Source organism: Streptopelia decaocto (genome assembly GCF_964273445.1).
Source record: "Streptopelia decaocto genome assembly, chromosome: 2".
Classification (NCBI taxonomy): Eukaryota; Metazoa; Chordata; class Aves; order Columbiformes; family Columbidae; genus Streptopelia; species Streptopelia decaocto.
In genome coordinates this window covers 156,503,388-156,530,492 of record NC_138655.1, presented here as the reverse complement: position 1 = coordinate 156,530,492, position 27,105 = coordinate 156,503,388, and the positions used below count along the sequence as shown (strand labels likewise).

The 27,105-nt window shown below is 41.1% G+C and overlaps 1 protein-coding gene across 15 annotated transcripts in view; it reads right to left on the bottom strand.

The window, feature by feature from the left end:
• Window positions 1-27,105, bottom strand: part of KMT2C (lysine methyltransferase 2C) — a 203,464-nt gene that overhangs the window by 29,328 nt on the left and 147,031 nt on the right. For 13 of the 15 annotated variants that reach the window (XM_082046506.1, XM_082046501.1, XM_082046503.1 and 10 more), the window contains 14 exons: window positions 23,812-23,940; window positions 21,508-21,627; window positions 18,929-19,059; window positions 17,338-17,524; window positions 11,955-12,059; window positions 11,529-11,576; window positions 10,351-10,488; window positions 10,154-10,186; window positions 9,951-10,070; window positions 7,765-7,903; window positions 7,053-7,267; window positions 6,860-6,933; window positions 3,437-3,619; window positions 930-2,804 (listed from right to left, as the gene is read on the bottom strand). In XM_082046506.1, coding sequence (XP_081902632.1) covers window positions 930-2,804; window positions 3,437-3,619; window positions 6,860-6,933; window positions 7,053-7,267; window positions 7,765-7,903; window positions 9,951-10,070; window positions 10,154-10,186; window positions 10,351-10,488; window positions 11,529-11,576; window positions 11,955-12,059; window positions 17,338-17,524; window positions 18,929-19,059; window positions 21,508-21,627; window positions 23,812-23,940 — 3,497 coding nt within the window. The remainder of the gene's footprint in view (window positions 1-929; window positions 2,805-3,436; window positions 3,620-6,859; window positions 6,934-7,052; window positions 7,268-7,764; window positions 7,904-9,950; window positions 10,071-10,153; window positions 10,187-10,350; window positions 10,489-11,528; window positions 11,577-11,954; window positions 12,060-17,337; window positions 17,525-18,928; window positions 19,060-21,507; window positions 21,628-23,811; window positions 23,941-27,105) is intronic. The other 2 variants (XM_082046504.1, XM_082046498.1) reach the window with 1 other exon arrangement.

The following is a 27,105-nucleotide window of genomic DNA, read 5'->3' as shown; positions in this document are numbered from 1 at the left end:
CTTTTGGAGGAAAGAACCTATGGTAATCAACTCATAAATTAGAAGAAGGATCAAATGGTGCAAGATGCTGGTAATGCAACTTAATCTCCAGAGCTCTTGTGAAAGTGTACAGTGTAAACCCATTTTACCAATTAACATATAAGCAACTCTTTTCCTTTTTCTATTCCAATAATTCAGGCCCTTTTATCACATGAAGAAAGTGCATTCTGAGGCAGAAAGGTGACTAGAGGCCCACTGAATAAAATTCAGCATGAGAATTACATGAAAGCTGCAGAATTTACCCTGACTCTGTGTAATAAATCTTATCAATTTTTCCCAATATATCCACTTCCCATCGCTGCTTCCAAACAAAAGACTGAGCAGTTTTCCACAATCTGAATGTAACTCTGTGTCTCAGGAAGAGCTGTTTGCCAAACCTCACTGGCAAAAGCCTGGAGTGAATGCGACTCCAGAAAAACAGTGACCAATAGTAAGATTCACCTCAACACATCAGCCAACTGAAGAAATGAGATGTCTAGTCTGAGATCTTTGCCTCTACTCCCATTTTCAGTCAGTGAACAAGTCACTGACAATCAGTTCTACATCTCATCTATTATAACATAAAATTGTCCTTTCAAGGTGTTTTTTTCTCACACTGTAAATAAATTAGCTATTACAGACCAACCATCTATATCTTCAATGGCTTCAAAGAAGGTCTTTGCTTCCTTTTCAAATCTTCTCCTCCAAACTCCTTAAAAGTACTGATGTTTCTATAGTCTATATTTTGTGGTTCTATTCAGGAGGACCAAATTAAAATACTAAGCGAATGAAGATAATTCTGTGTTATATAGCTATGTTTAATGGCAAGGAACTTCAAATATTAACAAGAATCGGAGAAATTCTTCTACTTACGAAATTTTTATACCATCGGAATTAAACATTATTCTCACCTGCCTTAACTTCTCAGTATCTGCTTGAGACATATTCATGGTGTTCTGCGTATCTGTAACTCCTGCAGTGGGTGCCGGGCCAGGAACTTGTGAAACTTTGGGAAATTGTTGTCCTTGAGAACTCATTGGAGAATTTGCAGATGCATTGAAGCTGCCCTCCGATCCAGGCCGTGGCTGTTCAGCAGCGTCATGGGCCAGCTGAGCAGTTCCAAAGGATTCTGGCTGAGGTCTCGGAGTCATGGGTGGTTGATCATACGGGTCACGTGCTGGAGCACTTGGGCCATGGCTGAATGAATCCGTAACTGCGGGTCCTGGGGGTCTGGGAGTCTGAGAACACGGGTCTGATGGCCTGACAAAAGTGCCCTGCAACCTGCTCTGTGGTGCCTGCAGGAAAGGATCTCTACTTGGCATTAGTCCTGGTCTTGTCATTGCAGGCCTGTTAAAACTCTCTGGAATCCCTGGCCTTGGAGTTGCTGGTTGCTGAGCATAAGGATCATTAAGAACTGGCCTGGGTGTTCCAGGAGGTTGGGCGTACGGATCAGAATGTCTCTGATTTGCTGGGGACTGAGCAAATAAATCCGCTGGCTGAGCAGGTCTTGGTGTTGGTGGCTGCTGCATGTATGGATCGACCGCGGTGGGCCGAGGAGTTCCTGGAGGCTGGGCATAAGGATCAGCAACCGGGCGAGGAGTCCCGGGAGGCTGTGCATAAGGGTCCTGAGAAGCTGGCCTCGAAATGGGTCCAGACTGGGTGAAAGAATCGCTTTGTTGTCGCACTATTCGGGGTGGGTGGGCAAAAGGCTCCTTTATGGCAGGGTGGGGGGTGAGGGGAGGCTGGCTGTATGGATCGTTAGGCTGATTATGGGAGAAGTTGTCCACCGGCCTGGGTGTCAAAGGGGGCCTCTCGTAGGGATCGACAGCAACGCGCCTTGGTGTGGATGGCATCGAGGCGTAAGGATCCTGCGGGGACTGAGGTGGGCGCATCGGGGTTTTGAAAGGCCCGGGGCTGCCATCGACAGGAGTAGGAGTAGGAGCCAGCGGTGGCCGCGCGTACGCGTCGGCAGGAGTTACTCTCTGTCTTGGAAACGTCTCCGTCCTAGGTGCCGGCTTAGTGAACGGGTCGCTGCTCCCAGGAACCTTCCCCGACTGCTCCATAGCTATAGGCAACCTTGGGACCCCCAAGGGTTTGGAGAACTGCTCCGGTGCCATCACGGGCCTGGGTGTGTCTGGGGGCTTTGCATAGGGATCGCTGCTACCTGGAGAGGAAGAACACGAGTCCCTGACGGGTGATGGCCTGCTCGCTGATGCTTCGGTGACCTGAGTGGGCCTGGAGACGGACGACTGCGGTGCACAGGGATCTAACGGCGCGATGGAACTCCTTCTAGCAAAGTTTTGGTTAATGGGTGCTGGTCTAGGCGTTCCCACCATTTTAGCGTACGGATCCATCGGAGAAGGAGGCCTTGTGTTTGTGGAACCTGGAGAAAACATCTGTTGTGACGATGTCTGAGGAGTCTGAGACTGAGCCAGTGAATCGTGTACTGGGATCCGGGTCGGGGTAGGAGGTGGGGCTTGTGGTTTTAGGAACACGTCATCCGAGGATGCTGATGTAGGCGCAGCAGGTAGCTGCTGCTTTGTGAAGAGATCCTTATGGAATGTCTGTTGTGCAGGAGACATACTGCCATTGCCAGCCTGGGGCGTTAAGGGGCTCTGGATCCCGCTGCTCGGTGTATCTGAGCCAGACTGGTTCAGAAGCTGTTGTGAGCCAAACTGTTGCTGCTGCTGTTGTTGCTGCTGCTGTTGCTGCTGCTCATTTTTCACTTGTTCAAGCTTCTGCGTGGCTTCTATTTTGGCTTGCTGCTTACTTTTTTGCCGCATTTGCTGTTTTAAATTGTGAGGAAAAAGGTGACACTTGTAAGTCCAGCGTACGCAAAAATCTTTCTGATGACTGAATCTATAATTAAAACCTTAGGACACATTGAAGATCAATTATAAATAATTGTAAATTGCAAATGTAAAGGCAATGGGAGCAGAGGGCCTAGCTGTTCGTAACGTTCAATTACCTTGACATGCACCCTGACTGCTTGGGAAGAAGCATTTCCCAGGCTGCCTAAAGAGCAGCGCTGCTTTCCACCCTCCGACTGCAGATGAAAGGTTTCTGACGGGAGGGAAATGGGCTCCCAGGGACAACCAGCCCAGTTTGAAGCAGCAGTCTGCAGGACAAGGGCACTGCTATACAGGGTACATAAAAAACCAAACTACCGCACTAGCCAGCCATACAGAGAAAGAACAACTTATTTCCATAATAGGCAGGATTTAAGAGTTTTAAAACAAAGTTTTCTAACATTTATAAGCAGCATCTCTTCTGATAGCACCAATTTCCTTCCTACGCAGAATGGCTGACTTCATACTCTTCTACAAAGAAAGATTAACATTGATTTTATTACAACAGATTCCAACAAAGCAATAAGAAGCTGGAAGAAAAATAACAAAACACTCTAAACGCAACACACCTGTCTGAATTTCCATTCCTGCTCATGTTCCGATTCCCTCTGTTTTAATGGATCTTTAAAGAGATCGGAGTCGATGCGTGAGCTAGGATCAATGCTATCCTGTTGCTGCTGCCTTTTCATGGAGTCATTTGACATCTGTACTTTATTGATGCGCAAAGCAGCTCTATTATCTCTGGCTTTTTGCTGGGAAAAGATTAAAAAAAATGCAGTTAGCCTTGTTTTCTTCTGCTAAGTGTGAACGCTGTTATCTGTTATTCCTACAAAATCTACCACCAAATTATTTGTACAGCCTGTTTTAATCACACACGTGCTCGTGAAAACTCATTTATGCACTTTGAAAGGAAATCCAAACAGAACATACTTCACCTCTATAGAAACTTTGTGTTTAACATACATGAAAAGAACAAAGGAGTTACGAGCAGTAGAGATTTTCTATATATTAGTAATGTCTGTTCAGGTACTGTGCTGTGCCAAGGAGGCACGAATCCTACCAGTTTACCTTTCAAATCACATACTGGTGTGGTCTGCAATCTGAAGACATGAGCACAGTAGATGATGTTTCGATCAATAAAGGCCACTAATGTGGAGAACTTCAATGACAAGAAAAATACAGTCTACTCCATTAAATAGCCACTATAGATCTCAGTCTGTGTTAAGTTAGCAGTATAAACATTGGATATGGGCTTATGGATCAGGAAAAATTGGATGGAAGAACAGCAATTCCTCTTCAATGAGGCATTTTACAGCCATCCTGACACTTTAAAGCATCTAATGGAAGTTTCAAAGAGTCTGTTTTACCACCAATCTAGGATGTGATTCCTTTTCTGAATCAAACCCTCTGATCTTCTTTTTCACAATTTTATTTGCAGTTGTCAAGTAGAGGTTGCCTAGCAGAGACGCTTTAATCCTTCCCCTCCAACAATGAAACAGTGACATGGATGAGAGCACCAGAGTCACAGCAGCAGAAAAATTAAGTGTCATTTTTCCCTGTAAGTGATGGGATTGTGCATATAAAGAAAGTAAAAAGCCTACAGTGAACATTTACTAATGTTCTTCTGAATTTCATTTCTAAGGTAGCCTTTACTCATCCCCACAGAGCGTAAGCCCCTCAGGAGAGGAACCACAGCAGCCTCCTTGCAGGCACAATGGCAGGAACACCAGCAGCACCTGAACGGCAAGAGCACACGGACTGTGACTTTGCTGAGGAAATAACTGCTCCTTGCTCTGTACATACTCACGTGTGCACCCTCCTCCCAAACACAAAGGGAATTATTTTTGCAGTTGCTTTTTTGAATATCCATCGGGAGAACAGGACTGCGTTTGTTAATAGCAATGAAAAAGGAAAAAAATCAGTAATAGAAATAATTGTGAAGTGATAAATGGACAGGGAACTGCTGGAGAGAGTCCAGCGTAGGGCAACAAAGATGCTGAAGGGAGTGGAGCATCTCCCGTGTGAGGAAAGGCTGAGGGAGCTGGGGCTCTGGAGCTTGGAGGAGAGGAGACTGAGGGGTGACCTCAGTAATGTTTACAGATATATAAAGGGTGAGTGTCAGGAGGATGGAGCCAGGCTCCAGGTGACAACCAATGATAGGACAAGGGGCAATGGGTTCAAACTGGAACACAAAAGGTTCCACTTAAATTTGAGAAGAAACTTCTCAGTGAGGGTGCCAGAGCCTGGCCCAGGCTGCCCAGGGAGGTTGTGGAGTCTCCTTCTCTGCAGACATTCCAACCCGCCTGGACACCTTCCTGTGTAACCTCATCTGGGTGTTCCTGCTCCATGGGGGGATTGGACTGGATGAGCTTTCGAGGTCCCTTCCAATCCCTGACATTCTGTGATTTTGTGAAGAATGCCTGGATAAAAATTCGCCCATGTAAGTGGATAGTATCTTATAAATACTACACAAAAGGAATCACCACCAAGATTAAATATAACATAGATAAGATGACATAGAGGCCTAAAGGTGCTGAAGTTACAGCCCTAAATAAAATGCAGAATAATGATGATGTCTCAGTGATACACAGAAGTCAACAGAGGATTATTCTTTCAAGTGGGAAGGAGTTCAGAAAGATCAACAACTCCACTTCCCCCATTGAGTCTGGGGTAATGATTTAGCCTCTACAAGTTGTCAGCGAGACAAGGGATTTTTTAATTTGGACTGTAGGAGATCATATTGGTACTGTTACATTCTGAGTCATCAACATATATGGGAATCAGATTTGCTTACTAATGGGACTGTATTAAAGAAGTGTAGGTAGGGGGAGGTTAAGAGACTGAAAACATAACCCTGAAAAATCCACAGACATCTACAAAGTCTGAATGACCATCCAGTTGTGTTTAGACGAGGTTCTTGGGGACATGGTTTAGTGCTAGAGTTGGGTTATGGTTGGGCTCGATGATCCTGAGGGTCTCTTCCAACTGAAACAATTCTATGATTCTGTTCTATGCTGTTGTGAAAACATGAAGAAAAGATAAGAACCAAGAGAGACTGGAGATGTGACAGGAAATGAAAGAAAAGGACATTTGCTAACAATAGCTGGGATTGTCAAAAAGAATGAATAATAAAGGTTCTGAGATTTGGATGTGAACAGGCTTCAACCAAGAGGTTTCAACAAAGCATAAGGATCACCCTTTGAATGGCAGAAGTTCTACTGAACGGAACCAATGACCATGTAACTCCAGACAGCTACAAATACGTCTGTTCACTTGACTCAGGTGTGAAGAAGGTGAATGCTTTTGGAGAGAAATGCAGAGCCCTTCACACTCCCCACAACATGGAAAATATCAAGAGTTTCCACTTCAAAGCAACAGCAGAGAGTAAGTAGTGAAGTGGAACAGCAAGGCAAGAACACGGGAGAAGAAAATGAGGAAAGCTGGCATGTGAGCACTGACACCTCTGGAAAGGTTGGTTCAACGGGTGAAAGACTTCAGCAACACTACTGGGGCAAAAAAGATGAGTGAGAGGGGAAGATGAGAGAGAGGGAAATCACATAGTGATTTATTATCCTTCTGAAGAAGCTGGTGAGCTCCTGTGCAGAAAGAGACAGAGCAAATCAGACTTGAGGCATAAATCGAAGGTAGCAAAGAGGCTGTGGGAAATACAAAGGTTCTTGTCTCAGCTGATGTCTTCAGATGGCACAACACTCATCTAGTTTACTCTAAGGCTGAAAAGCCAAGAAAACAGGTAGAAGTATTCAGAGTTGTAAGTTACAGAGGCATTCTTGGAGTAAGTGAACTTTCACCAACCCTAGAATTTCATTTATTTAAAAAAACACACACACACAAACGCCCCAAAACAAACAAAACCAGACCAAACCTCACGCAAAACAAACAACAACATAAAAGATCACCAAAAAAATGAAAACCCTATAAGTGAATTATATTTTTGCTGGAAGTATGCAAATGCAGGTGGTAGTTGTTCTTACCACATATGGAGCCCTCTCCTGGGAGCTCGCCTTCCTCCACAGTTTAGCAATCTGCTTCACTCTTGTGGCCCAGTCTGCAACCAGAAAAAATAAGTTAATACACAAAGTTTTGATAAGTCTATTTTACGTTCTTTCAAACCAAGATGCATAAATTTCTACAAAATATTAAACTTTTTTTCAGTAAATCACTCACCTGGGAATTCTTCCTTTAGGTTCGGGAAGTTGATATTTGTATAGAGAACAGGCGCTACAGTTGCCATTTCACCCAAAGCTTCTTCCTTTTCCCACTTCAGGGTGCTTCTTTGAGCGTTGGACATCGTATCGCCTTCGCCTTCCAAAGGTGGAGCAGACGGTGCCCACGAGCTGTTTGGATCACTTACCATTGGATTGAAAGCTGGATTCTTATCCCTGACAAATCAGAAAAGGGTTTTGTTTTGTAGATAGATTCCTCTCAATATTTAAAAATTAAAAAAAAAAAAGCAAAAGCAAAGTACTTAATTCCATTTTCTATTTCAGCAGTGAACAGGCTGCGAAAATGGCCTGAGGTTGCGCCAGGGGTTCAGACTGGGTATCAGGAAAAAATTCTTCATGGAGAGGGTTGTCAGGCATTGGAACAGGCTGCCCAGGGCAGTGGTGGAGTCACCATCCCTGGAGGGGTTTAAAAGGCGTTTAGACGAGGTTCTTAGGGACAGGGTTTAGTGACAGTGTTAAGTTAGGGTTGGACTCGATGATCCTGAGGGTCTTTTCCAACTGAAATGATTCTGTGATTCTATAACACGGACATTTTTGTAGTCTTTCAAGAACGAAGTAGTTAAATGCCAACATCACGGTATTAAAAACAACACCACCACCTCACGGGATAAATGATAAACAACAGGTATTTTTTATTTCCTGCATTGACTCACCTGGTGTCAGTGTATGGTTGCTGTGTAATGGGAGCAAAAGTGCCCAGGCCACCTCCAGCAGTCAAAGCTGCGTGAGGAAGATGAGGGTTTGGCCCAATCAGCCCATTCATGAGGGGCACTCTCGGGAACGCGTTCTCTCCTGGAAAGAAGAAGTTTAAATTAATGTTTTAAAGGGTGATCACTTCTAAGGTAGAGGAGGAAGTTTTCAGTGAAAAATGATATCTCATCTAATGAAAAATTAATGGCTTTAAAATGTTATAGTACTGAGCTTACATTTTTGGGAAAGATTTTAAAACAGTTTACACTGCTTCGCTGCAAGCTTAAGGGATTCTTTTCTATGGTATCACATCCCTGTTTTTCTTGTCTGAAAAATCAGTTTTCCAAAACTTTGGCAGTAGCCCACACTATGGTACGGCCTTTCAAACTGAGGTGTAGTCATCAAGGTTAGTGGTCTGTCCTATTTGTTACACCCAGATCCAAGCAGCGAACATGGAGAAGGCTGTTTCCAGTCCTTGCAGAATTATCATTAGTCACACGAATTAAACATCTCCTCTTCTGAGCATAGCACCGAAGTAAGCCTCGTTATCTACTAACTCCCTAATTTGTAGCCAATGAAACAGATAAATCTAGTCAAATGAGAATCAGCGTTTTCTAATTCAATATCCAGCCTAGCACTATGAAGACAAAATATTTTGTTTGATGACAATATTAGGCATATGTGGAACAGGTAGGTTCATTCCAGCAGATGGTCTGTGCAGGTATTCCAACACAGAATTAACACTGGCCTTTGAAACTCAGTCAGTTCAGTAAAATTATAACTCTTGTCCAGGTATTTTCTTAAAAGCATAGAAGTAGCAGAGGAATGAGATGCATCTATAGGATGACACTGTACCATTCTCTCATGCTACAGATGCATCTCATTCCTGTGCTACTTCTATGTCTTCTGATCTATAGGTTATATACATTACGCAGGACGCATCGTTTGGATGAAAGTAACTCCAAATTTAAGAGAAGATGCTTTACGATAGCTGCTAAAGAGATCGAGAACGGTAACCATGAAGACCTGGCAAGCAGGATGGAGAGTCAGGCCTCTGGTGTGCACTGCAGGATCATGTCTTTGTGAGAAGAAAGCATTAATTTTATTCAAATTGCTGAAACTTGATGCAAGCTTCCCCTTTACTGAAGTATTTATCTCACAGAAACATGCGGATCATTACACCGTGACTTAACCAAATTATAAATCTAAAACTTCGTAATTATGGCAGCTCCCACACGGAGAAGCCAACCAAGCCTAACAGAGCTCAAATGCTGAATGAAGTTATCTCCAAGTACTCAAGTAACTGGGAAACAGGCAATGATATCTACATTATCTTTTGCTTTCAATCACCTCATTTTTGCTTTAAATTCTCTCCTTTCTGAGACTTTTTGAAGTCTCTCCTCTTTCTGGAAATTCATCCAACTGGGAAACCAATCATTTTTCTTCTTATGATTAATTCACTGGTGAAAGCAACTTGCATACTACTCTTTGTAGTACCAGTATAACATTATGGGCACTCTCTACGTGAACTCAGGGAAAATCCACTAGAGGTGATATATGATGAGAAAAGAGTGCATTTCATTATGCACATGCATACTGCTAAAAAAACATCCTCTGCTGGTATATAAAATATAATAAATCAATCTGCCCCTTGCTTTCAATATAATATAATGCTGTATAAACTCATTGTAATTTTAGTAGTAACAAAGAAAGGAAATATAATCTCCCAGATACATTTCAAAATTACTGAGCCTTCCTCTGTTATTTGGATGGGGCTAGTTAACATGTTAAACTGAATTCTTAAAGGAAATTAAGACTCAGTAAATCGCTTTTATACCAACTCTTTCCTTACCCTTGAGGAGCTACTCAAAAGTAATTAAAGAGTAAAGTCTTTCAGAACACATGCTTTATCACAGACAAACTGCAAAAATATGAAAGCATCAGCTAAAATAAATACTTACACGCATGTTAATCACATACCCCCTTCAGAACAGTTTTAGAATAGTATTTCATTGCGGAAATGGCATTAACAATGGCAGATTCCACAAATTACCAACAGTGGGAAGTAAAGCACGTCCTACTTTCAAGTCAATATTTAAAGGAATTCCCTGACCAGGCTGCTGGTTTTCAAAGTATCAAAGGAACATACCCTGAGGGTGCAAAGGCATAAGTTGTGGTGGAGGTGGAGGCTGTGGCAAAGGAGCTGGTTGTGTGGTCGCTGGACTTAACACAGCTGTGAACAAATCTTCAACATCCTTTCCTCCCAGCTCTGCAAAAAACACCGTGCCTGAGTTGCCTGGCATGGTTTACAAACTATATTTTACAAAAGACAACAAAGAGTAAAGCACGTACCTGGGATTTTGTACAATTTGCCAAGAATAGCACCTGGACAAAGTAAAGACAACACAGAATGAGTAATCATCAAAAGATGCAATAAAATCTATTCCGCAACCAAGTCCAAACAGGTATGCTACAAAACAGGTAGTAATTTGAGGTGGGGGTGGAGATAAGATTCCTACTTAAGTTTTCTAAAAGAGCAAAAGAATTACCGTCTGTGACCATTTTGTCTAGTTCTGGACTAAGGATTCCATCCAACTGTTCTTCAGTCAATGGCCGTGAGCTCTGGTTGACATTCGGCTGAGGCAGAGAAGAAGGATCATCAGAGATGGGACCAATGTCCAGTCCAGCTGAAGGGAGAAAGAATATTAAGTTAGACATAAAAAATAAAATCGATTGCTACAGAATTAAGAGCATAAAACAAAACTCTTCACTATTTCCCTCCAGTTTACTGTATTGTTTGTGGAATGTTAATTGACTAGAATGCAACTGGAAGAATGGGAAATTTTTATTGAAGTAAGACTATGGAGTTTTGGTAGAGTACATTTTTGAAGGTATAATTTTCAGCATATAGGTACCACTATAACTATTTTTCACATTTTAAAACCAACTACATCAGCAGTCAATATGGTTCATTTTCATGTACCTTAATGCTCACCCTAACTGCTCTTATGATATTACATTAAATATCTACTGAAGTGTAAACAATATCAAACAAGTTATAGAAGTTTCTGTTTCAAAAACAACTACTGAATGTTCTGGGTTCCATCAGACCAAGTGGTACTGAGAAAATGTAACTTAGGGCATCCGCTACAAGTCAATAAGTCTTTCAAATGAGAAAGATCTTTGATAAAAGAACTACACACTTTAGTATTTAAAATATATTTCTGTATTCAATACCAAATAAAACCAAATTTCAAATAACGAAAACATGCCGTTCTACTTATTTTCAACCTGTGTTTTACATCAAGCGCTGAATCATCCAGTGGAAACAAAAATATTGATGCTGACTGCTTTATTCATGCTTTTAAATAGTAACGTCATTAAAATGCTTTTAACTTACACAAGATACCACTACGATAAAAACTACAAGCTACTACTAACAGTAATATTATCAGTGACAGCAAGAGGATGCATGGGTTTGTCTCATGAAACACAAAAACTCAGGAAGGTTTCGAAAAGCTCCAAGCAAAACTTTATGCGGTATCCGAAATGCAGAGTGTAGAGGTTGTGTTAGACTCAAACACCACGAGAAGAGTGGAACGTGAAAGCACGAATTAGTGACACAGAAAAGGAGTACGAGTTTCTACACATGCAGTTCTGCCAGCTAAAACCACCAGGAAAGGTGAACTACTTCTACCCATGGATCATCCATTGTTTAGTTTCTTACCAAATGGGGAGGGTGAGTTCTCAACCTGGAAAGTGCATAAATCAAGACCTACAGGACCCAAACCAGATAAAATGGATGATTATAACATGAAAACAAAACAAAACAAAACAAAACAAAAAGCAAAGAAAAAGCTGCATGCTTGAAAAAAGCTACACAGGTATGATAGACAACGGCAGCTACGTTTTATTCTTTCTTAAGCAGCAAAGCAAAGAGCCAAGTAAAACAAAATGCTGAAAAGGTTGGGGATTTATTTCTTTTTTCGTAGAAGACAACAAAATCATCTCAAACCAAGTTATTCTTAGGATATGAATATTGTATCTGAAATCACCTAGAGCATAACCTATAGATACAATACAATAAATACATCTATAATAAAGAGGAAAAAAAGGGAAACAAATACCGGGGAGATTTTATAAACATACTTACCCGAATGATCTCCAGACTTTACCAAATCATCAGAAAGTATCCCAAGAATATCGTCATCAGTATTTAAGACCTCAGAAAGATCAGCTAAAGGATCGTCAGTGCTACCTGTGGAAGATGCAATCAATAAAATCAACCAGTCAAGGCATTTACACGTGACTCTGGTGATGTACTGTAGCTTCAGCTATACGTTCCAATACAGATTTACCAGGCTATAAGGGTTTCTATAGTGTGTTATGTACGGCAAGTCGCCCTGGGGTGAGTGACTGTGCTACCGCCAGCACTGCAGCCGCCTTCATGTGCTTACATTGTTCAGTATTCAATACAGTCAAAGTGATAACGCCATCAGTCATGTAGAAGAAATACCAGATGATTTGGGGGGGAGGGGAGGGGAGGGCGGAAAACCCAAGATCTAGCGAGAACTTGGAACCTCTAAGACACAAAGGTCTCCGAATGCAGAAGTCAACAAATAGGTTTTATAAAGGATGCAACTCACAGCAAATCAACATGGAATATGTGAAAACGACAACAAAAAGCTAAAAAAAGCGATCATTCACTTCTCTTACCATCACTATCTTTCTTACAACTGCAGAGCAACCAGCTACTACACCCTGATAGAGAAGTGAAATCTAAGAGTAAGAAGCAGGAGTAAGTAAATGGAAATTGGAGATGCTGTTTTTAAGATCAGAAGAAATCCTGAAGAAGTGAGAACAGCCAGAGGTAGAAATGTCGTGTTTGTTTATTGTCTAGGAGGAACTGGCCTGGCCCTAACAATAAACTATTTAATATTAAATAATACATTCTGGATATGATTATCTTCTGGACATCCAATTCATTAGAGAGAAATAACTCCAAATGGCCCATCTGGTTTTATTAACTAGTTCTTTAGAACTATTAGAGATGCGCAACATTGGAAAAAAATTGTTTGACAGATAATTAAATGTTGAGAAAAATATTTTTCAGGAAAACTGCAAACTATAATGACTACAGGAGTAATCACTACCATACCCATGAAACTTGAAAAGTTGGTAAATATATATAATTAAACAGAGAAAGGGGATTAATACAAATCATAAAATGTACAATGTGGAAAATGACGATGGGCAGGTTGAAGAGGGGCCAGCAAATCAAAGAACAAACAAATTTCACACATATAGGGGTTCCCTTCCCACTGTTAGAACCCAGCTGCCCCAGGAAGGTATTTCTAGGTTAGTTCAGAGGCCTGGTACGAGGATTTACTTATATCATCAGGCTCCTTTCCAAGCTACTGAATTTTAGTGACGTTTAAGTTCCTTCTGCTGTTTTTCAGAGACAACTCTTTTCCATTCTACCATCACCAAAAGTCAAAATGAAAATGATTTTTCTTCACTTCACTCTTTTTATTCTTTATTTTGATCCTTTCTAATGCAGACAAGATGGCAGCATCCTAACTAAATCACGTTTGACGTTTGCCACTCCACGGTGGATCCATGTGGCGGTGCAGACCAGTCCACTGACACGGACATAAAGAACACAGCTATTGGTACCAGAAGTATTAAAAAGTCCCTCGAAACCACATTGCTTTGTGGGTAGAGTTATTTTGTGTACCTGACAAAAAGTACTATGAAATGTAAGGTTTTAAACAGAACCTTTGTTTTTTTTCTCCTTTGTTGTTGTTGCTGTTTGTTTGTTTGTTTGTTTGGAGAGACTTGTTTTCCTGCTGGCAATTTGGCCTAATTATGCAATTATCTAATTAACACCAAGCACTGTGAGGTGATGTTAAGATAGGCAAAGGATTGACTTAACTCATTCTTTAACTTTCCTGAATTCCTATTTTAGCAGGTAAGTATCAGGGAGAAAAACCCAACCATATAAAGCACTGAGACGATATTAGCAGCCTTTAATTCTTCTGTAAGATTTTATGTTACAGTGGTTTTCTCCAGAGCCCGCAGTACTGTGCTTGGGAACAGCTCCTAAAAATTCCACTTCTAATTTTAATATAAATACATTGAAGAAGTAGGTAGAAAGAGTAACTGAGGAGTTTACCACCTGTAGCTATGAAGTGGACGTGAATAAATTCAGGTTCCAAATTAGAGGGCTTCTAACTATTAAGGCAATCAGATTCTTTAATGACTTTCCAATGAGATTAGTAGGTTGCAAAATCTCCCTGCTTTCCAAACGGAGCTTGTTAAATCTATGAAAAGGCTGAGTATCAGTGACAGCAGAGGACTGGAATCTATGATCCGTAAGTCTCATATAAAACATCTAATCTAAAGCATACTTTAACATGTTTCTCCTGCTTTTTTCCTCGTTTTAATTCCATGTGTGCTAAATATTATCTTGGTAACAACTTCAGTCAGCTGCTTCGGATCACAATCAATAGCTGGTTGACATCTGCTGCCAAACAAATAGCTCAATACTGCTCATTAATTCCACTCTTTCAGAGTGGAGATGAAAACTAAGACAAACCAAAAAGGAAAATAATTCGCTTGTAATGTTGCATCTATAAGAGAGCACAGTTCTACTGCTGTCTTGTGATCCTGATTCCTCCAATGCATTTACTTTAATTTATTTATTAAGTTCTAAAAGAACAAAAACTCTTCTCCCAAGGCTGCAGCCACTCTAAGATATTTAATCACCAAATACCACAGCTAGTTATAAAATGTCCCAGCAGCACTGGAATCAGCTGCACACAGACTCGGATGGCTCCTCTCCTTTTGTCGATGAAGAATTTCTTCAGCACTCTCTGGAGACTCTATTTGAGCAGCTGCCTTCTTCAGCGGCCTCAGAAAAAATACGCTGAATTTAAGCTACTTCAAACTAAAGGCAAGATCACGTTGCCAGAGCTGCAACCTCTTTGCCAGACAGAAATCAGGACTGGGAGCCTAAAGCTTCACTTCACTCACAGTTACTAATAATAAATAGTGAACAGAGGACTCCAAAAACCTTCTTCTGGCCGGCACTGCCAATCTCCATCTCTACTGCAATCTTGTCTAGCAAAAGCCTCACTTCCCTTAACCAAGCTCACAGTCACACAACGTGGAATTGAGATGTACTGTCAGTTCACGAGCAGACTGAACACATCACTGTCCGATTCCCGAGCAGCCCTATGCACATGTTGAAAAGCAAAGCTGATAGAATAACTTCATTTTTAGATGCCTGAGAGCTCTTTGGAAGATGAACAGCTATATCCAACCCTTAATCCTGCCCCAAGGATGAAAGGAAATGGCCTCAAGTTGTGCCAGGGAAGGTTCAGATTGGATATTAGGAAACATTTCTTCATGGAAAGGGTGTGAAACACTGAACAGGCTGCCCAGGGCAGTGGTGGAGTCACCACCCCTGGAGGGGTTTAAAAGGCGTTTAGACAAGGTTCTTAGAGACATGGCTTAGTGCTAGAGTTAGGTTATGGTTGGACTCTATGGGTCTCTTCCAATCAAAATGATTCTATGATTCTATGAATTCTATGGAGTTTTCAAAAGAACATCTTGTGGCAAAGACCTCTCCAGCTAAGCAAGGACGCTCACAGGAGTCAGCAATCCTTGTGAGAAACAGCACTACAGGAAAATAACACGATCCATAACAATACAGTCCTACAGCCTCCCATTGCAGCGAATAAAGTGGTTTGGGTTGTTCCTCCACCAAACCAGGTCTGTATTGAAACGATGACAATATCACAGGTGCTCTTGGACACCTCCAGCTCCTCTGCAACGCCAGCAGATGGAAGATGGGGCTGCTGGTACCTCAGCAGCTCACCAGTGTCTCCACCACCCAAAATGACTCTGCCTCTCTCACACGTGTGGACACTATTGTGGCAATAACTGTCTCCCACAAAGCCACAGTGAAAGAAAACTTGCACTGGAACTGATCGATCCTGGCAGATGATTTCACCCACTGGCACTTCAACTACAACAAACGGCTCCATCTGGACAGAATTTTGGCTGCAAATCTGAACGGTTGAGAGGGAATTGTTAAGAACATTGCTATGGCCAGAAAGCACCGTCCTTTGGGTGTTTCATATATAAAATGGGAAAGACAGCAGGTTATCCACTGTAACTGTTGCTAGTAATTTATTGATTGTCACCTTGTTATGTTTCTGAATAAAAAGAGACGAAGTTTTACGACTTTGCTTATTTATAAAGAATAGTTTTTTTAAAAAATTCCTTTCAAACTTTGAAAAAAAACAGGACAAGAAATTAACATCAAGTTCATTAATTTCTAAAACCTCATACTGCTGTAATACATGGACATTAATGACTTTAATCTTGCAGTTGGACAGACCAGCAAGCACTTCTGAATCTGTATTTCTCTGGCTTTTAAAGAATACTGGTGTGACAAGAATCTATGTGAGCATATTTTCTTGTAGTGCTGGAACTGATGAAATACAGACCTTCAAACACTCCATTTGCAGCGGTTTCCCCTTCCGGGGAAGTCAGCTTTTGCATTCTCTATTACCCACAATTCCAACTGTACAACAATCAGCGTTTAATTATAATGCAGCGTTTTGCTTTTAATTTAGCAGCTTTGCACCAAATAACAATCACAAATAAGCGACCTTTCTTCAAATGCCTCTCTGGATATGGGAAACTGTATCAATGTGTGTCAACATTTTCAGAGGGGAAAATTTGGGAGGACGAGCTGAAACACAAGCCACAAATTAACTACCATACACAATAAACAGTCACAGGTTTTTAAAAATACACCTCTAGCTAACAGCACATACTGTAAGACACAGAGAAAACTAATTTGGAGGGGACAGTGAGGTTTTCGGTTCTAATTGCTCCTTTGTGTGAAGCTGCTCTTTCAGCAGCACTTTACAACCCTTTGGCTATTTGCAAAACTCTCAGCAGTAACTTCAGGAAGGTTTTGCAATAGCAAAAAGGTTGCCTGGGGGCTACAATCTGTACCTGGAAAGGGCACACATGTTCAGAAAGCACATGGTGAACCGAAAACTCCGAGGAGACTGGCAGCCTAAAATAATCTAAAACATTAAAGAAAATAAAAGTCGGATGATATTCATCCAACTAATATCCAGCAGACTACTAAAAATATCTCTTAATTAGAGTATTTTTGTCTTTTTCTATAATGGATCTGTATGCTTATTCTTACACGGAATTAATTCTCATACAGAATTAATTCTCATGGATTTTATCGACATGGACGTTACTGTCGAGGAGTTTCAGATTTGCATGAAGTGCCAGTTGTTGTGCCATCCACTGCTCTCTCTGAAACAGCTGAAACCCTGGAGCTGAGTATCACCGAGTATCACCGTAACTTAACCTCACAAAGATAGTTAATACACAGAATGTTGAAAAATACATCAGCTAAACACTGAGAAAAGAGTGGAAAAGCCCCAGTTGCAACAGCAAAATCAAACCACGGAATTATCACTAACTTTAGCTTTGTATACCTTGAGGTCCCAGTTTCGCCTGAGCTGGAGTGGAGGTTGAGCTGAGAAGGGGGTCAGATGAAGGATCCAGGAAACTGGTGGTCAGGTTTGTTTTACATGAGAGGGAAAGTGATTCTTCAGGTAAATTATCCAGGCTTATCTTGTTCTGTCTACTGGTATCTAGTAGGTCTTTCCCAAAGAAAGCCTCCTGCAAAGAAGACAGAAAGATTCGATGTAGGAAGAACGCTGCATCTATTGAAAAAAGCTGGGTAAATGGCAAAGATATAACTAAAAAGTCAATGTTTACTAGAAATATAAATACAATCTCTGTCCCACACGCCTTCCAGCATGGCAGATCTTTTCCAGGCTTTGAGGCCTTACCTGAGGTAGCCACATTATTAATACTTTATTATTAAATTCATACCTTAAATTATACCGAAAAACTGCTCTCACGAGTATGTGGCACAAATGATGTACCAACAATGTATTATTATGTACTGAAAGCTTTTCGGTATTTAAAATATTTCTCCTCACACAAGGACAGCGGAAGGAGCTGAGCAACCTGGTCACGGCCACACAAGAAGTTTATGAAAAACACACAAGCTCATAAACCATAAACTGCAGTTCACTTGAAATCATCCTTATGTCGAACTGCAGTAGCAAAACACCTAAAGCTGCCTAACTTCCATTAGTATATTTTAAAACATTTTAAACCATCTTTTAAAACAGCTATCACCCACCTAAGCCTGAGTACTCGGTAATTTGACAACAACCTATTAAACTTTTAAGCCAGTTTCTACTCATTAGGTAAAAACTTCTTTCTGTTTTCCTCTAGTCTTTAAAATCTTGCTTTAGGATACAGCTGCTAAAAATAAAGCTAAAGATAGATTTTTCCAGTATTTTTCCAGGATGAGCAAAAGAAGAATGTAAGAAATATCCTCGTTTACAAGAGTAAAATGTGCATTGGGGAAAAAAAATCCTTATTAATTCGAAGGAAATGTTGCTTAAGTGTTTTCTTTCCAACTCACTTCCCCACTTACGAAATACAAATTATTTGTAGACAGAGGTTGTCCTGCCTCTCTGTCACCTCCGCGCTCTCAAACCCAATACAGTCTGTGTCGTGACCTACCTGCTGGGGACATCACCCCATTAATGGGGGGGAAAGAGCAGAGATTATTGCAATAGGGAGATGCAGGGCATATAAAACCACAAAACTGTAGGAAAACAAGTTTCCCCTTTCAAATCATGTTCTACAATCTTCTGAAAAGAAAAATTAGTATCTTGAGGAAATGGCATGAGCAGGCCAAGACGTCCTACAGAGCTGAATGTGGAAAATGTCACTGGTCAGCTCAGAGAGAAAAGAAAAGCTTCTTCCCCCACCTCAGAACAAGTAGAGATCTATACATTGAGAAATAACACCAGAGGACTGGAGATTTAACATGATATACAGCTTTCTGTACAAACTTGGGAACATTCTTTACAGAAAACCCATTTAATTTGAATGATAAATCTGGAATCTGAAAACATTAATTGTTTAAACAAAATACAAATCAACACACATAAAGATAAGGTTTTAAATAGATTTACATAAGATGTACGCCAATAGCTTTACCTGCAAGTAGGCAGGAAAGGTTTCTTCAAGTTTATTCTTCTTTTTTCTGTAACGCTTTTTTATTTTCTCCGTACTTTCAGAGGCTGGGGTGGACTCATCCACTGGAGTGTCCGGCAGCTGTTCTGTCCAACCTGAAAAGTAATATTCAGGCACAAATAAGTAAAATACTCCGTGTCTTCCTCTACAGGTCCCGATGCCTCATGCATCCTGTCTGGTGCCTGGGTTTGTTGGATATCACTTGAGAGTATTCTAAAAGCGCCTTCTGTTCAGCCAGATGTGAACTGCATCTGGGCTCTGGCACTTATACCAGTCACAGCGCGACCTTGTTGTACCTCACTGCCTGTAGATGCACCTTCAACTTCTGTATCTCCAAGCCAACCGAAGAATTTGGTAATTTGGGAGAAAGCATAGATGCCAATCAAGCAGATGTCTGGAAGATAATTCAGTACTGTCTCCAAAATCATCCATGTTGAGTTACACGTTAATCACCTTTCATTTTATACACTGATGTTTCTCAAAAGTAAAAAACATTTTTGTTCTAAATCTGAGAAATTACTGCCATATAAATAATAAACTGGCCAGAACAAAGAAATCTATAAAGAAGCCCTTCAATAAAAATTAAATATTTATTCAGCAATCACATTCTGAAGTGGCACTGTTTTTTCTAGTAAACGCAAAAGCACACTCTGCTCATCCATCATCCAGCATTTTATTTCAACAGACCGGGGAAAACACTGCAGGTAAAAGCACAACTTTTACAGCCCTCTACTTCTGTCTTGCTAAAGCTAATTACATGAAGTTAATGGCCCTGGGAGGTTATTTAAGAAACTATATTACTGTGGTAGTAAACTCAGCGATGGTTTGTACCGTAGCGCTCTCTGGTACCGCACTCAGAGGACAGTGGGAACGAGGCTCATCAACGCTGTGACCTTTGCGTTGCTCAAGAGTTTTTGCAGAGCAAAGGGGTAGAAAACGCAACCAGAGCAGCAAAACTTGGCCAGACTGCTGAGTACGGGCAGCTGAGAAGCAAACTCTCAGCAAGCTGTGATGATTTAAAACATACAGGGATTTTTCTGAGTTATTTTCTTCTTAACAAGCAATTGTGCCTGAGCAGACAAAAAGAAGCTTTTAACTGAAGAGTATTTGTTTAAGAATACTGGTTTTTAACAATACTCATTGTACTGTTACCCAGAATGGGGAAATCACTTTTTAACCGTTTGGGTTTTTTTCCTTAGAGGAGCAGATCCCTATAAAAATGAAAAACTTCAAAGCAAAATATCCTGCATGGCCTGAAACAATGTAGTATATACTGTATACTACTATACTGAAATAATAACACAAACATTAACGAGAGAGCAAGCACTGTATCTGAATAGGGGGCACGGATAGAGTACTGGGTTGCATTGATGAAAGAAACGTGTTGGCTCCATAAAGTAGATCTAAAATGCAAAGACAACATGTAACTATGAGTTTTTAACACTGCCTGGATGTTGTAGTAAAGATCTGGTCTCCACCATGTTGTACAAATACATAGCAAGAGACTGCTTGGGCTCTAGAAAAACTAAAACCTCAATAGCCACAGAGAAATCAAAGGTCCAAGTCTTCTAACAGATGGTATCAGCCAAACCTGAGAAGCAGCTGCCTCCTTCTGCTGACCTTATGGGAAACGGGCGCTGAACTAAACACATTCCACAGCTCACCTTAACGACGCCTCACTATTTTCTAGATTAGATAGAGTGGACAAAGCCAGGAGGATGAAATAATTTAATCTAATCGCACATAGCAAGCTAGAGAACAAGGCCCATAAACAAAATCCAACATCTCTTTAGGTGCCTGATCTACTGAGTACTACAGTGTCAGAGGCATTAAAATGGCTTTGCTACGAGAAGAGAGACCGGAGTGGGTTTCTTCAGCCCTGGAAGAGACAACAGCTAATGGGGCAATGTGGCACATATCTAGAAAACCTTTCTGTATTCCAAATTAATACAGAATTCTGTTTTTTTAAATCACATTTCATAACATAAAATGTGAAGGTAGCTTCTGACACCCAGTTTAAAATGAAAAGGAATTATTTCCTCATGCAACAATAGTATATCATTGAACTCACTAATACAGGATTTTCCAGAGCATAAACACAAATGTAAAAGTACCAGACACATTTGTGGAACACAGAACACTGATGAGTATTAAAACAGATGATCCAGAAGACAGCTCTAGATCAGGACTACATCCTGAAAAGTGTATCAGAAAGGGGATTGTTCCAAACCTACCTCATTTCCTACACTTCTTTCTGTCTTCTTTTCTGGTCAAAGCTGGGCTAACCAGAGCTCTCACACTGCACAGCACTCCTAATAATCCTCACTCTTTATCTCCCACAAGCGCCTGCAATTCATTGTTTCAGTTTCACAGGCTCTGCTGTAATTCTAAGTATGTAGGAACAAGTATTTTCACTTGAATTAATAAAACCATAACGGCAAACACACAAAACACATTTCTGGAAAGAACTGTATGTCGATGAGTTCCATTCTTTTTATTGCATTAAGCATGAAAAACATTTAAAACCAAGTTTCTGTATTTACCTTCATCTCTGCCAGGCAACTGCTCAGAAACAGATCCAGAAGAATCTTTCCTGGAGAGAGATCTTTTAGTCTTCCCCTGCCCTGTGCGACTTCGCTGACGTACCATAAATCCACCAATACCTAACAAGGAAGCAAAAATGTAACATATTGATTAAAACGATGTTTAATAGTAAGAATGAGAGCCAAGATTATTCTGCAGGTAAAGAGGGCTACTGCAACTGCAGACGTCTGAGAATGAATCTGAGATACCAGTGTCTTCATTCAGAATTCACAAAACATTTCTGAATTTTAATGTCTCAGTGGACATAAAGGTAATTATCAAAAAGGATCAGAATTTTAGGACTGCAAAACATCCACAAGAAGTTCAAATCACCAAACCTGGCAACTTTCAGATGCTGGTTTTCCCCTCCCTGGGCAAGCTGACGAATTTCTAGAATTAGAAGTCAATCCACCAAATGACACCTATTAAAGAATCTTAAAGGACCATAAAAAACCCTACAAGTTGCTGTAGAGAGCCCACCACCCCAAATGACAAAATAAAAAGATAATTAATCAATATAATAGTGCCTGAAACTCCATAATCGTTCACTAGAGATGCCTGAGGTGCTCCTGATCCTTTAGAGTTGGTATGTGTGTACATATGTACATCTATCAGATTTGGGTTTGTTTCCTTTTTCAGGGGAATTGTTGGCTAAAGAATAGTAATAGATGGCTGCTCAACTCATCGCCCAAAACGGCTCCAAGCAAACACAACTCTTTTCTCCTGAGGACCCAGCAGTGGAAACAAATGGTTTGTTGAGGTACATTACTTACAGAGAAAAAGGAAATCTCTGTTAACAGATGGGGGTTTGTACCAGCATCTCCCCAGGGTGGGCCACGATGGAAGGCAATAAACACACGGGCACTCCCTGGAGGTGTTTAGAAGTTGTGTAGATGAGGTTCTTAGGGACGGGGTTTAGTGCTGGACTTGGCAGTGCCAGGTTAACAATTGGATTCAATGAGCTCAAAGGTCTATTCGAACCAAAATGATTCTATGACCTGCTAAGACAGGGCTCCTCCTCAGCAGTGTGGGGAAGAGAAAAGGTGGGAGAGATCTGTTTAGGTACTGAGAGAGAAAGAAGAGAAACTGGAGCATGTTGTAACTCCTGCTTCCTTTTTCCCTTCACTGTATTCCTTGCCTTCACCTCCTCAATCATTTCACCGCCTCTGTTCTCCTCCCCTACTACCTTCAATACTCAGAGGATATGGCCCGCAACAGCAAGTAGGGTGGGTGTGACTGGTGAAAACACGATTTGTGACTCCAAAGACTACAAGCAATGTGTTATCCCCAGTAGTGAGAGGCTGAACCTAGAACCACAGAACCATCTTGATTGGAAAAGACATTTAAGACCATCGAGTTGAACCGTCAACCTCACACTGCCTATTCCACCTGTGACCCATGCCCCTGAGAACCTCATTGACACATCTGTTCAACCCCTCCAGGGATGGTGACTCTGCCTGTCCCAATGCCCAACAATCCTCTCTGGGAAGAAATTTTCCCCAATATCCAATAACAAAACACAAACTCAAGGCATTAACACAGATTCTGAGACATACACAGGGAAGTGATACAGGGGCTCTTCAAAAAGCCACTTGGTGTCTAAGCAGAGCTTATTATCTTGGGTTCACTTTTAGGCCTAATGAATCGGAGCTACTTCCTTCGGAGTCAATTAGGTACCTCTGGCTTTTTCAGCCTGGAGACAGCTCAAGTGTTTCTGCATCCAGGACACACAGCTAATCCACAGGCAAGATGATTAAGAGTCAACAGCGCTAATAAATTGAAACAAATGAATTCATCCAATAACTGAATTCATTAAAATTCACAGCCAGAAGTCATCTGCAAATATTTAGTAAATTACTTTTATCAAGTATTTCAGAAAATAAGATACCTGCAAAAGGTTCTCTGAAGTTCAGATATTGTCAGACATACATACATAGACAAAAAAATGGCCTTTGTCAATTATGATACAGTGCATTTTCCTATCAAGTTAAGAATCAATACAAGGTGTAGACTGGAACTAGTAGCCAATAATTGACGGCATACTCAGAACAGGCAGACTGCTGAGCAGCAACTTCTGGAAATACATTTTGATAACAGGACTAAATAGTATTTTAAACAGAACAGAAAAAAATCAAAATCAACAATTAGCAGCAGAATACTTCAGAATTCCATAGTATTTTCTATTTTTAAAAATTTAATTATACAAGAAAAAAGGCATTAAAACAAACAAGGGACACACAATCATATAAGTTATTGTATCCTACCAGGTCTATATGGTTTTCGCTTCCTTTTTTTAATCCCATCAGCTCCTTCTGCCACTTTGGTATCATCATCCACAGCTTCCCGTTCTGGGCTGGAATCTGATTTTCCATCACAATCCATAAGATCACCTTCTGCAGAAAAGAGGCAACGGTAACATTAACTGGAAGAGCGAAAGAAGATAATTTTCCAGATTTTCTGCGTCTGACTGATTTCTGAGAAACTGATTGAGAATGCCAGATTTTTCAGAAGGGCGATACATACCCACACTCTAAACACTTCTGGGAAACCCACCCTGTCTATACACAAAGACCCAGGATATATATAGATGTTGTCTACATAAAACCAGAATAAATGCTATGGTTACTATAGGTGAATCTGAGAAAATTTCTGGCGCCCCTTTCAGAGCCCCTTTCTAGCCATACATCAAGAAGAATGGATGCAATATATACAATCCATTTTCTTTACTGCCCTCCTAAATTTTGTTTGGTAGGGCGATTTTTTTAGAAAAGACAGGCTGAAAAAGTGCAGCCTGCACTTGGAAGGTGATGTATAATGACTCTTAGTTTGGAGGGTTCTTGACTTGAAGCTGTGTGACTGACTGAAAACAGACTCATCTATGCAGAGGAGTTTGACTTATATAGTAGAAAATGCAGCCCAAAGGAATTACTCAGCCTTGAAGATAAAGACTGTAATTTTGAGTTAGAGTTTATATTCTGTGGGAAAGCAGGGCATAAACAGATATAAAGTATGATGGCATGAAAAAGCCTTTGGTGCTGAAGAGAGAGTGAGTTAATTCTGTTTCTGACATCCCCAAAATGTCAACATAATAACGACCTTACATCTTCATCTTATTGTAAAGCATATGAAACATGTTAAATATTCTCCAGCCTCTGAAAAGATATTGGATTTCCAATTCCCTGCTTTGGATTTAGATGTATAATTCTATGTGGTCTAAAGCCACATGGAGTTAAGAGGGAGAAATACTGTTACACCAGACGGAGCTGGACTTCATTCGACTTCTGCTGTGGTGGAACCACAACCCTTGCTCTTCCACAGGCTGGGGCACTGACCAGACTTTTCTGAGTTGTACCAACAAAATTGGTGGCTTGGGGAAGGTGAGTCCCCAGTGACCACCAGCTCCCTTGTCCCCTTAAGAACATGGGTGAATCCTCTTTGCAATGTGTCCACTTCCAGAAGAGAAACCTGCTGGAGCACCAACATGTGCCGCTACACAAGGCAGTATGTCGAATGCCAAACCCCACAGCAGCCTGTCCCACTTCCTCACGAAGAACAGCTCTACAAATAGCAGGGGAAGTGCCACATGAAGTTTACTACCAAAGCTGAAGCTCCCAAGGTTCCAAGTGGACTTTAGAATGTGGAACACCTGAGGAAATGTTGAACCTAATGGAAGGCTGCAGATGAGACCGTAACAAAATTACCACAAGCTCAGTTTTCTCAGATCCAGCCTCTTTTTTTCCATCTGGAACTTCAGAATGGAAGTAAGGGATATTCCTGTTTGCCAGCTCTCATCCAAGCTGTGTTCACAGCTTTGTTTGTCCTGATGTCCCCACAAACATTCCAGATATTCCGAGAAGAGGCATCGATCCACTCTACAGCGCACACTGAGCTTCCAGCCAGTCTACCACATACGCTGCGCTGATACCATCGTATTTATGAATGTGCTCTCTCAAAAAGGCAATGAAGGGTGATCAGAACTGAAATTAAAGTCTGCGGAAGCTTTGGCTCTCCCTTTCATCCTCTGCTATTACATTTACCTATCTTGTTATCTAGTTGAAAAGGGATACCTACAAAAGCCAATAAGCAGTTAGTTAGACAAAGTTCTATAGAAAACAGGCACACATTTGTAAAAGTAAAGATGATTAACACTGGAAAAGAACAACAAGGGAAGCGGTTAATTCTCTGTCTTGGTGCCTTCAAACTAAAACTAAAGCTTTTTTGCTTTCAACAACCCACCTGATGGACTGTATCAAAGCATGATATGAAGTTTAAGTCAGTGTAATGCTAGGATAATGTACCAAACCCTATGAATACTGAAGGAAATGAAAGGCAAGCAACTAGTTGACTGTTTGAAAGGTTATAAACAAACATCAGGAATCTATTATAAAAAACAAAAAACAAACAAACAAAAACCCAAACCAAACCAAACAGTTCTAGTCAACAGCAGGAGGTTAGAAATGTGCTAATCGAACAACAGGAACAATACTTATATCAACAAGTTAAAAGGGAAACTGCACTGATGACTGATCTACACAGTTATCTCAAGTACATTCTCTGCATCTAAAAAAAGCTTCTTATGACATTTAATCTGATTAACAAGAGGCAATGTTGCATAAACAGAAAGCACTCCAGACTGGGGTGAGATGGGGTGCCCGTGTTCCTCCTGCCACAGACACCTGCACCACTAAGTAATGACTTTCACACCTGCCACTGAAGCAAAGCCTTTCCCCAGGCCACGGATTAACACCTATTCTACCAACATACTATCAGGAGGAACAGCCGGATCGTGGCAAAGAGCGACAGGAGGGTGGTCCTGCATCATGCTGGCTGCTGCTTTTAGCGTTGAATTGGGGCTGGCGGCTCCCCCGCGCTTTTCCTAAACATCTCCCACCTTCAGCTCGTCTGACTGGGGCTGCTGTGCTTGCTGAGCAGGTGACACACATATTGGTGGCCCTGGGACTTTGCTTCATGTCTAGACTTGTGGAAGGAGCTCCCCCAGGGGCTTCTACCACTGACGGCAATGTTACCTCCGTCCCCAGGGATGTGTTTGGCTGGGTGAGCCTATGCCCAGATCTCTTCATCTCCCATCAGCCTTGGAGGCCAGAAAACCACTGCTAGATCTTCCCCTCCCTTCACACTGCACTGATCCTGGACCTGAATCCCCTCAGTAGGGCTCGATGTACAGCTTCATCTGCTTGAACTAGAGCAACACCCAGAACTCACTGCCAAACTCAAATTCTGACTTAAATTCTATTTTGGAGACGAGGACTAAGAAAATGTTCATTTTGTCAGTGGAAATGCAAGGAAGTTATTTTTTCCTCAGACTCTCAGGTCAGCCCACCTCATTTCTTTCAGAAAAAAACAAATACTCTCAGCAAAGAGCTTTTTACTCCACTTTCTCCTTTGTTTTAAATATCAGCATTACAGTGATCTAAATGTTACCACTTTCAAGCAGCGTGTGCACTAAGTTTGGGAGCCTCAAAATACACTTGTACTCAGTGAGTGCACGATATTTCTCACAGTTAAACCAAGGATTAGACAAAAAGGCAACTCTTATC